Below are 10,393 nucleotides of genomic sequence, written 5' to 3'. Positions count from 1 at the left end.
ATGATGAAATCAATATTTCATGACAGAAAAAAAAGTTATGTCGGTGATCAAAAACTTAGAGGTTGAATAAAATGATTTGTAGCAATCCACAGTGTTTTGTGAGGAAAGATACAGTGCTTTCACCACATGATTTAACTTTCTTGTTAATAAAAAGCAAAAAACATTATAAAGCTAAATTCTCCACCAACTTAATATTAAAAAAAAATCAACAAAGATAATTTTGGAAGGAAAAAACACAAATGAGAAAAAACGTTGTAGTAATTGATAATATTTTGTGAGGAAAACTACAGTGCTTTCCCCAATAAAATCGACAAAGATAATTTTAGAAAAAAGTATAAAAAAAACCATTTAGAGTAATACTGTAGCAATCTACAGTGTTTTGTGAGGAAAACAACAACGATTTCCCCATATGATTTAGTTTTATTGTAATTATAATTCTTAACCAACTCAATATTAAAAAAAAATCGATAAAGATAATTTTGGAAAAAATCATAAAAAAATCATGTGAGAAAACATTATAGCAATTCATAGTATTTTAAAGAAAAAAAATTACAAAGCTAAATTCTCAATCAGCTCAATATTAAAAAAATAAAATCGACAAAGCTAATTTTAGAAAAAAAAACTATAACAAAAAAAAGAAAAAAACCATGTTTGAAACACTATAGCATAATTTTAGGACAAAAAAGGATAAAAAAAAAGAAGAAAAATTAAGAAAGTACAGCAGCAATCCACAGTAACATGTGAGGAAAGCTAGAGTACTTTCATCCCCTCTTTCTTCAAAAGGATTCGACCTCGAATCATCACCCACGTCAAACAAAGTAAGATCAGAAACATTAAAGGTACCACTAACACCATACTCTCCTGGCAAATCAACTTTATAAGTATTGTCATTGATTATCTCAAGGATCTGAAATGGCAAATCAACTTTCCCCTCATGTTTTAACTTTATGTATAATGATTTTTTTTTCTTTCTAAAATTATTGTTTTTAATTATATGAGATAAACGATAACAAAGTCAAGTTTAAGTAAAATAAAAAAATCCCACCAAACTTGTAAACTGGAACAACTTGGGTTACTCTAGCAAATAGATAAACCATTTTAACCTTGTAAAAAGGTAAAATGAAAAGAAATAAATTACAAAACTTAATTTTTAATTATATCAATATTAAAAAAAAATAAACAAAAAAAATTAAAAAAATAATAACTAAAATTTTAAAAAAGTGAAAAAAAGGAAAAAGTAATACACTGAGAGTATAAACAAAATACAAAGTAAGATTTTAAACCAACTTAATATTAAAAAAATAAAATTAATAAAAATAATTTTGGGGGAAAAAAAGAAAAAAGTACTCTAGGAAAAAAAAGGGAAAGTAATATGAGAAAAATAAGTGAAAAAAAAAAGAAAACGTGCAAAAAATTAAATGAAAAAAGAAAAAGAAAAAGTGAAAAAAAAAACAAGTATAAAAAAATACATAAAAAAAGAAATATACTATAAATTACTATTGTAATCCAGATGAACACTAAATTTTCCATTCCCTTTAACTTATTACCCAATGTAATTCATATTTTACATTGGTGTGGGTGAACATTCATTCCCCCACCGCCTTTAGCTTATTGCTTAATTATTTTTCTTCAAAATCGCAAAAGAAGAAGAAGATGGCGATGCGAGAGCTTGTAACAGGAGCAGCAGCCTGTGCTGTTCCAGGTTCTTCTTCTTCATCATCTAATCCTCTCGGTGCTCTCGCCAACGCTCTTATCGGTTCCTCTTCCAAGCCTCTGGTTTTTACCCCTTTCCTTTTTCTATCAATTCATCTTCTTTTTTCTCCTACGCTACGCTACGCTACACTCACCTCTGCCTCTGCCTCTGTTTTTTTTTTTTCCCTCCACCTAAATGTCTTTCTTCTTTTTTGAACTTATTAGTTGCTAGCACTCATTTTTTGAGATTTGTCTTTCCTTTTCCTTAAAAAAAAAAACACAGGAAGGGCTGAAGGAAATTCCAACCTCTACAACCACAGCTACAGAGCATCCGTTGTACCAGGATGCCACTGCTGAGGACCGCTTGAGAGGACTCCCGGGAGCTGACTTTGATCACTCCTTTTCTCAGCATCCTACTTCTCAGGTCTCTTCTTCTTGTTTAATTTATGGAAAATTAATAAATAGAAAATAAAGTGTCTAATTTTGCTTCACAACTCTCTGATTATTTTTTCTTCTGGGTTTAGGGTTCAGAATTTCTTCGTCGCTTTCGCACTTCTGATCAGAATGGATTTGCCAATGCTTGGGATGAGATTCAGCGCTCTGGTCCTCCTCCTCCTCCTGCTCTATTGGATCACGGCCTACCTCCTCCTCAGCTTCAACCAACTTTGGACGGTAACTACTTAACATTACTTATAGTTAAATAATTAACTTCTTGCTACGGTCTAGATGAGGAGCTGCAAGTGGCTAACAAGTTGTACTATAAACGATAATCAAATTCATAAGGGAAAAATATTAGACTCAGTGCGTCCTAGACTGTTGAAGTAGAATAGGATGTGCGTGATGCAATGTAAATGGGTTGAGGATAGAGTAGTTAAAGATTCAAAACTCATTTATCATTTGCAAGTTTTGCATATTAATATACATACTACATCTGGAAAGCCTTTGAAATGGATGCCATTGTGATTAAGGCATGGAACTAAAATTTAGGATGTCATGATTGCATTTACACGAATTACTGTGGAACTAAATTTCGAATGTAAAGGATAATACTTCTTTCACGAGGATCCCACAGCTGCCCTCCTTTTGATTCATTTTTTAAAAGGTTTTCCTTGATGTAGAAAATGGTCTGTGATACCATGTTTGCTGTGACGACACTCAGAGAGGACAACAGTAACACAAGAAGAAGAATTTCAGCATTGAATGAAATCTTCTAGAACTTCACAATTTTTGATGACTAGTACAAGCCAAACACTGTAGGAACTGTTTTTTTTACAAGAACTACCAATAAATCTCTCCTGAGCATATCTTTTGGGTTATGTTTTCTACTTTTCAAATTGCAGGACCACCCCAAAGAGTGTTGTCAAACTTTTTGCACTCCTTTGTGGGCAGTAGCCATGGTGGAATTCCATTTCGTCCTGCTCCACTACCTGCATTAGGATTGTCTGAAGGTGACAAACAATGCATACGTGACCGCAGCAGCATAATGGCCCGGCATTTTTTTGCTGACAAGAGTGAAGATTTTATCAATACACAGGTCTGCTGCTGTTTCTTTGTCCAAGGAGAGCTGATGCTATTACTAGCTCTACTTCCAATTGTTATTTTGCTTTAACATCAATCCTGATTGCATTAGCAAAACTGCAATTATCCTTTGACTATGTTGCTTCTGTAGGTGAATGCACTTTTGTCTTCGTTAGATATTGATGGTGATGTGCGGGTTAAGGGACCTTTACCCGGTAGGTTCCAAGAGCTAGAGGATTACTGGAACGAGTCTCAAGCTGCTCGGAGACCTGGTCCTCCTCAAGCTGATGGATGGGTTACTGAATTTAGCCAACACAGAATAGATCATGGTGATCCTAATGTCTGGGCTCACTCATTTGAACAGCAGCATGGTGCTAATGGTTGGGCCTCTGAGTTTGAGCAGGTACTAAAGGATTACACACATCAATTTAGTCACCAGACGACCAAATTATCTATCCTAGATCCATCATTCAATGGTAAAATTAAGTTACAGATTCATGAAAAGATAGTGAAAATATAGGGCTATTTTCACTGTGAATGAATGCAGCCTTGTTGCCATTTTCTGTTTCTGGCAACTAGTGTCATTAACTTCCTACTTATACTGCGTTCACCCATTATTTCCTTATTCTGTCTTTTTTTTTTAATTGTAAAAACTGTGATTTTATGATTTTCTTCTCCCTCCCTCTCTCTCTCTCTATGAAAGAACTATGCAATAAGACATTGCTTTTGGCCATTATGTTCTTCTTTTTGCCTTGTTGATTATTTACCATTGTAATCTTCATTATCATATTGTTATGCAGTATTTTATACCTTCCCCTTAGCCAATCATGATGTTTGTAGTTGCAGATTTTCCTCTTGTATAATTTACTGGTTACTGCCTTTATCCTGATTGGACATGGTGCTGGCTTGCAATAACTTGTTTTTATTGGTTTTAGGAACAGTTGATCTCAGCAGCAGATCAAATGGGAGGTGCAAATATCTCAAACTTATCTACAATGGAACAGACTCGAATGCTTGCACACACACTAGCTCAGAACAATGACCCCAAATTTCAGGTTCATATGCTTTACCATGAAGTCGTCTTCTTCACACAGCTTGCAAGTTCTTTCATGGTCCCCTGGAATCTTCTGGTTTGTGCATGGGGTAATTTACAGTACGAGCTAGCTACTATGTGGGGACATGAACATACTAGCATTGCATGACGAAGACTTAATTTTTTATTTATTTTTTCTTTCATTTTTTATTGTTTTGCTACTTGTACTGAAATATTAGTCATATGTGATGAGCCCTGCAGAATTCTAAGTTTCTTCAATTCGTCTCAAAGATGAGTCGCGGCGAACTTATTATTGATGACAATCAAGTCAAGCCAGCCGTGTTGTCTTCACCAGGGGATTGGGCAACGGAATATCAGCAACAATATTCTGGGGGTCGTTGGGCTGATGAATATGCACGTGACCAGGCAAGTAAAGCTCTTGTGCAAGTGTGATTACAAATTCGTTGTTCTGCTTTTTGACAACAAATTAAGCAACAACAAAAAAAGTGTGTGAAAGTACACACTTTTGCGTACCAATTTATTTAGGGTACCTAGCTATTGACAACAGCATCACATGTGATAGCAATTCTGTGTTTTCAAAATAGCTTATTCATTTCACTCATTTGATTTTCAGAAATTGCCAGTACCAAACTGTGCCAAAGCCTGTAAAATAATACTTCTGTGCACAATCAATTTGAGGCAAATCTTCTGATTTCATTCAAATTGATTCTCATAGTTAGGCTTCCTTTTTACATTTTGGATAAAGATTGACCACTGTGCTTGACATTTATTGATATTTATAGAGAAGACAACAACTCAGAGGCAATGGGAGTCTTTTGTGGCTTTGTAGAGCAGAATTGTGAAGAGAGGAATTCTGTAATTGATAGATATAGTTGATGTGCATGATCTCCTTTTTTCTTCTTGCTGCTTGCTTAAACAAGCAGCAAGTTATGTTTGCCTTTATTAATAAATTCTTCTATCTAATCTGAGTGTTTTTCAGCTTTCTCATGGACCTGATCAATGGGCGAATGAGTTTGCTGCTGAAAGAGAGCAAAGTCGGCCTGTTGATGATAAGTGGGTAAATGAATTTTCAAAGTTGCATGTTGATGACTGGGCAGATGAATTTGGACGACAGGTTGGCGAAGGGGCTTTTGGGGAGAGTTCAACTGATAATTGGGCAGATACTTATGATGAGTGAGTACAGTAGACATTATTGAAAGATTTATTTCTTTCGTGGTAGATTAAAGGGTAAAATGTGCCAGCCCCTCCTAGATATTGGTCAAAGTGCAAATAGTCCCTATCCAAGTTTTTCTGGGCAAATAGTCACTGAAGAAAATTGGGGGTAAAAATTAGTCCTTATGTTAAGTTTGGTTTCCATCCAAATTTGAGTTTAGTTTTTGTCAAATGGCACAAAAATTCACGTGAGAATCACATGTGTTGATGGTCATTTAGTGTCACGTGAGAAATACTAACCCCATTTTGGATGGGAACTTATCCTGACTTAATAGAAGGGCTAATTTTTCTGTTAGTTTTCCTCGGACTTTCTACGCTGAATAATTGGATAGGGACTAATTATGCTTTGACCAATAGTTTAGGAGGCCCTGGGACATTTTATCCTAGATTAAATATTACTCAATTGCTTGTGTCCATTAACTGGAGATATCATATCCAATTTTTTAGGTAGTGGTTGTGCTTCAACTCCCTTCCAATATTTCAGTCTTGCTGGTTATAGTGTTCATCAGCTACAAATTCTCCTGACACAATTCTATAATGGACAGTGATATTTAGTCTAGTGTCTAGTGGTGTGTGGCTCTCCTTTATGTACCAAGAAGCTGTCTAGGATTTAGCACCACATTTTTGAGTGTTGAAACTGATCATGTTTCTTTACTGTCTCTTGTATCAATTCTGTAATGGTGCATCCAGTCTACTGTTCAAAAGCATTTCAACTAGTGTCCACATCAAACAATGTTTTTTTTTTTTTTTTTTAAATCATTATCAGTTGTCAAGGTCTATGTTAGTAATTTTCTTCCTGATGAGATGCAAGTAAGCTCCATTTCTTTCTTGGAAGTTTTAATTTGGTGCTACACTTTCTTGGTAATTTGTTTTAGTTATGATTATAATTATAATATAAAAATTGAAGGCAACAGTTATTTTCAAGAATAAAAAATGGTTAGATCATGAATCAAATTGCATCTTTGCATCATATCTTCTATTTTCTGTGTATTCCCGTTTTCTTTTAACCATGTCAATTTCAAGGTCATCTTAACCTGCATATGTTCACAGTGAACGTAGCAGGTCCAATTCCCTTCAAATCTATTACTAGTTGCTTTGGAATTTTTTTGTTTTGTAATCATCTAGTTTCTTTTGGAAAAATTCAGTCATAATAAAATCTGATATAGGCACATCAGTAACATTTGTCATTATGCTTTAACCTAGAGATAAGTTTTTTGTTTTTTCTTGCTCATTATTAAGAATACCATTGTTTAGAGTAGTTCAGATGATCTAGTCTATCTTTATGTTGTCAAATGCATGAGTAAATTTTTTTCCCTTCATATATAATATCTTATAGGTACCTAAATGAGCAAGTAGTTGCCAAGCAGAAGCCAGATGCTTCAAGGGGCGTCTATGTGTTTACAGACATGAATCCTTATGTCGGTCACCCAAATCCTTTGAAAGAAGGCCAGGACCTATTCCGCAAGGGGCTTTTGAGTGAAGCTGTGCTTGCTTTAGAGGCTGAAGTTTTGAAAAACCCAGATAACGCTGAAGGTTGGAGGTTGCTTGGAATAGCACATGCAGAGAATGATGATGATCAACAGGTTGGGCAATTTTCTGGTGTTAACTGTTAGATTAGAATAATTTCTAGATGTTTTGCTTAAAGTTGATTTCTCATTCTTTTCAAGAACTTGGTGAAATAGTTTATACCACTTCTGCTTGTTTATAGTTGAATGAGACCTATAGTATACTAGGTTCAGTAGTCATGTAAGATTTTATGTTGAGCCAATGGTTTTATTTGGGCTGTATATATTTCTGTGAATTTTTGTTTTCAACAAATTAAAATTTTATGCTGCAGGAACCAGAAAATAAAAGTTTGATTAGTTATATCTCTATGGTCTTATGTTTGGATGCATTAGGTGTCTTATTTATAGCTTTAGTTAGGTCTCAAGTTGAATAATTTGCAAATGAGAATATGCAGATCAAATTTTATTTGTTTTTTGTTGTGGATATAAAAGCTTTGCTTGATCTGTATTGTTCATGAAGGAGTCCTGTTAGCTTTGATTTCAATGTAGAATAGTGTATATGAATCCAATTCAATATCAATACAGGCGATTGCAGCCATGATGCGCGCGCATGAAGCTGATCCTACAAATCTTGAAGTGCTTCTTGCTCTTGGTGTGAGCCATACAAATGGTTGGTCATTGCTCCTACACATATTTACAACTTATATTTTAGCTTAAATTTGTTTAGTATTCTTTAGGCATGCTTTTATAAAGATTGTATTATAACAGATCCTGATGGAATTCTTTTACCACTTTATGATTTGTATAAAAACTCTAGAAATAGAGATTCATTGCGAATTTATTAGTTCTTGAGGTACTGAATTTAGGCGGGTAAATAACTTGCCTTCAAATTTCAGAGTTTGAGCAGGCAGCTGCATTGAAATATTTATATGGATGGCTACAACATCATCAAAAGTACAGAACACTAGCCACTCCAGAGCTTTCTGATTCTTTGTATTATGCTAATGTAAGTGTTGCTGAAATACCTTTGTTTCTTTAAATTTTTATATGTTCTGTTTGAAATCTTTTATTTCTTTTTTATTTTCCTTTTGAATTCTTTGGTGACTTTTGGGGTGCTCATCAAAATTTTAACCCCATGACATGCAGGTTGCTAGATTATTCAACGAAGCTGCTCAGATGGCACCTGAGGATGCTGACGTGCACATAGTACTTGGTGTCCTGTACAATCTGTCCCGGGAATATGACAAAGCCATTGCTTTTTTCCAGACAGCTTTGAAACTCAAGCCTCAGGATTACTCTCTTTGGAACAAGCTTGGTGCAACACAAGCCAATAGTGTTCAGAGTGCTGATGCAATATTGGCATATCAGCAGGTATATCTCTATACATCTAAAAGCAGTTGTTAGTTTGGATTACTTTGGTACAGTTTGCCATATCTCATAGAACATATGCACTTTTCCCAAAATAAGAAACTATAATGCTAATCTAACAAATCTTGCTTTACTTTTTTATTCCATGGGCAGAAAGGTTTCTACGTGTTCCATGTTAAGCCTGTTTTGTTAAATTGAGAGTGTGTGCATGTTAGGAAGGTTCAAGTGTGTATTTTCAAAGGATCAATTTTTTTTCTCCCCTTGTTTCCTGCTATTTTTGTTTGCAAAAAATAGTTCATTTTTTTTTCCTTAAAAGCCTTTCTGCCCTATATGTATTTCCTGGTTGCACAGCATTCTATGCTGTTCTCCCACACTTTCTTGTTTCATGGTTGTGGCTTTTCACATCATCTTCATATATTAACAAGCATGTTTTTATCAGCTATGGTGATTTTGCATTTTGGTTTGGCGATGATGTTTTCCAAATTTCTTTTGGTTGTCAACTTTGGATTGTTGTTTCCTGATTAAATTTATTTGTTGATTTCATCTCTCTGGTCTTCCAGGCACTTGATCTGAAGCCTAACTATGTTCGAGCATGGGCAAACATGGGAATCAGTTATGCCAACCAGGTTTTTACCTCTGCTTCATTGTTCATAATTCTGTTCCTAGATTCTTTGGCATCTGTTGGATAGTGGTTTCTCTTCACTCAGTTGCTTTTACAGCTTTCATGAGATAAGTAGATATCACAACTTCTCGTTTCTCATTTGTTATTTACTTATTTAGAGATTTACAAATCCTGCTTAAAAGCTTATTTATCGTTTGTAGTCAGAATCAGTTCACAAAAAAAAAAAAAAAAACCCTCTAGTCGGAATGCCTGAACCTTGTTATTTGTAGATTATCATGAAGTGAACTACCACTTTCAGACATGTGAAATATTTTCTTGCCTCTAGGGTATGTATGAGGATTCCATCCGATACTATGTTCGGGCACTTGCTATGAATCCCAAGGCAGATAATGCTTGGCAATATTTGAGGATTTCTTTAAGGTATGGTGGTGAAAATGAAGTTTTACCAATTGTTCTGAAATTGAATGAAATCATACATCTCTTTACCTTTGTTTTTGCCTTGCAGTTTTGCTTCTAGGAACGACATGGTGGAAGCTTGTGATTCTCGAAATCTTGATGCTCTACAGAAGGAGTTCCCACTATAATATAATTATCGGTCACTGTATTGAATGAATAAAGGATCAATGAGACAACGGCAGGATTCAAAAGCCTCCTGTTTGTGAAATTAAAATCTTCAAACACTTGTGGGAATGGGACAATGCGGGGTGCTTGTGAGTCCTTGCATCAGTGCATTTGGAGCTCTTGCTGAAGGGTAGCTTGATTTCTTATGAAGTAGGAAAATCAAGCATGGTTTATTGGAGCTAACTCAAACAAAAACTTGTATGAAGTTTGAAACCCCGTACCTGGGTGTTACTCGGGATTCTTAAGCACCAGGAATAATTGAAATCGCGAAGCAGTGCCCGAGGGGAGATAAAGGAAAGGGAAGTTGCCCCATTTCATAACTATTGGGATGAAATTGTAGGAAGGGACAAAGCGAAAGTGTGTGATTCTGTTGTGAATAATTTACTTCAATATGTCTTTTTACATGTTCAATATTTCCATTTGTCTGGGTTAGAGCCAGAGGTATGGAAACGTGAAGATAAGGTACATGCTTAATTATAGCTGTGCATTTAAAATTGTAAAATCAAAGCGAAGGATGTCGATGCTGAGCAGGCAGGCAAAAGTGTGCCTGATTACGATATAATGAAGCAGTGGTCTGGTCAAGAATCCAGCTTTGTGGCCGGTCTTACTTGCAGCTCGTTGGTTTGTGATTTCATATTTTGAAGAAGACATTGCACAAATTTCAGTCACAAAAAATAATATAAAATGAATATTGATATAATTAACAATTAAATTTTTATAGGGAATAAAAAGTAAATGAAAATAGTTAAAAAATATTTCAGATATATATAGAGTTGACATCAGCATAAAGAAAAATAATAT

At 34.9% G+C, this 10,393-nt stretch overlaps 1 protein-coding gene across 2 annotated transcripts; it reads left to right on the top strand.

Annotated features, from left to right (window-relative positions):
• The first annotated feature begins 1,564 nt into the window (after positions 1-1,564).
• On the top strand, positions 1,565-10,192 carry LOC133680821 (peroxisome biogenesis protein 5-like). 2 transcript variants are annotated; one of them, XM_062103824.1, is made up of 15 exons: positions 1,565-1,776; positions 1,976-2,116; positions 2,217-2,364; positions 3,033-3,226; positions 3,362-3,613; positions 4,152-4,265; positions 4,505-4,669; positions 5,244-5,437; positions 6,813-7,059; positions 7,567-7,651; positions 7,878-7,987; positions 8,128-8,352; positions 8,910-8,975; positions 9,297-9,391; positions 9,477-10,192. In XM_062103824.1, exons 1-15 carry the CDS (start codon positions 1,654-1,656, stop codon positions 9,553-9,555), a joined length of 2,238 nt encoding a protein of 745 aa, XP_061959808.1. In that variant the 5' UTR covers positions 1,565-1,653; the 3' UTR covers positions 9,556-10,192. The 2 variants fall into 2 exon arrangements, with proteins under 2 accessions (XP_061959808.1, XP_061959806.1); XM_062103822.1 differs by having other exon boundaries at positions 1,566-1,776; positions 4,146-4,265.
• The last annotated feature ends 201 nt before the right edge of the window (positions 10,193-10,393 follow it).

Source organism: Populus nigra, chromosome 1 (genome assembly GCF_951802175.1).
Source record: "Populus nigra chromosome 1, ddPopNigr1.1, whole genome shotgun sequence".
Taxonomy (NCBI): Eukaryota; Viridiplantae; Streptophyta; class Magnoliopsida; order Malpighiales; family Salicaceae; genus Populus; species Populus nigra.
The sequence above is the reverse complement of the archived record's forward strand: the minus strand, read 5'-3'. Positions and strand labels throughout refer to the sequence as shown.

What these genes read in the sequence shown, in the direction of transcription:
- LOC133680821 (XM_062103822.1), top strand. Translation starts at nt 1,654, where the DNA reads ATGGCGATGCGAGAGCTTGTAACAGGAGCAGCAGCCTGTGCTGTTCCA. An exon ending in ATTCTTTGTATTATGCTAAT is followed by an intron (nt 7,988 to 8,127) that starts GTAAGTGTTGCT and finishes CATGACATGCAG; the next exon opens with GTTGCTAGATTATTCAACGA. An exon ending in CAATATTGGCATATCAGCAG is followed by an intron (nt 8,353 to 8,909) that starts GTATATCTCTAT and finishes CTGGTCTTCCAG; the next exon opens with GCACTTGATCTGAAGCCTAA.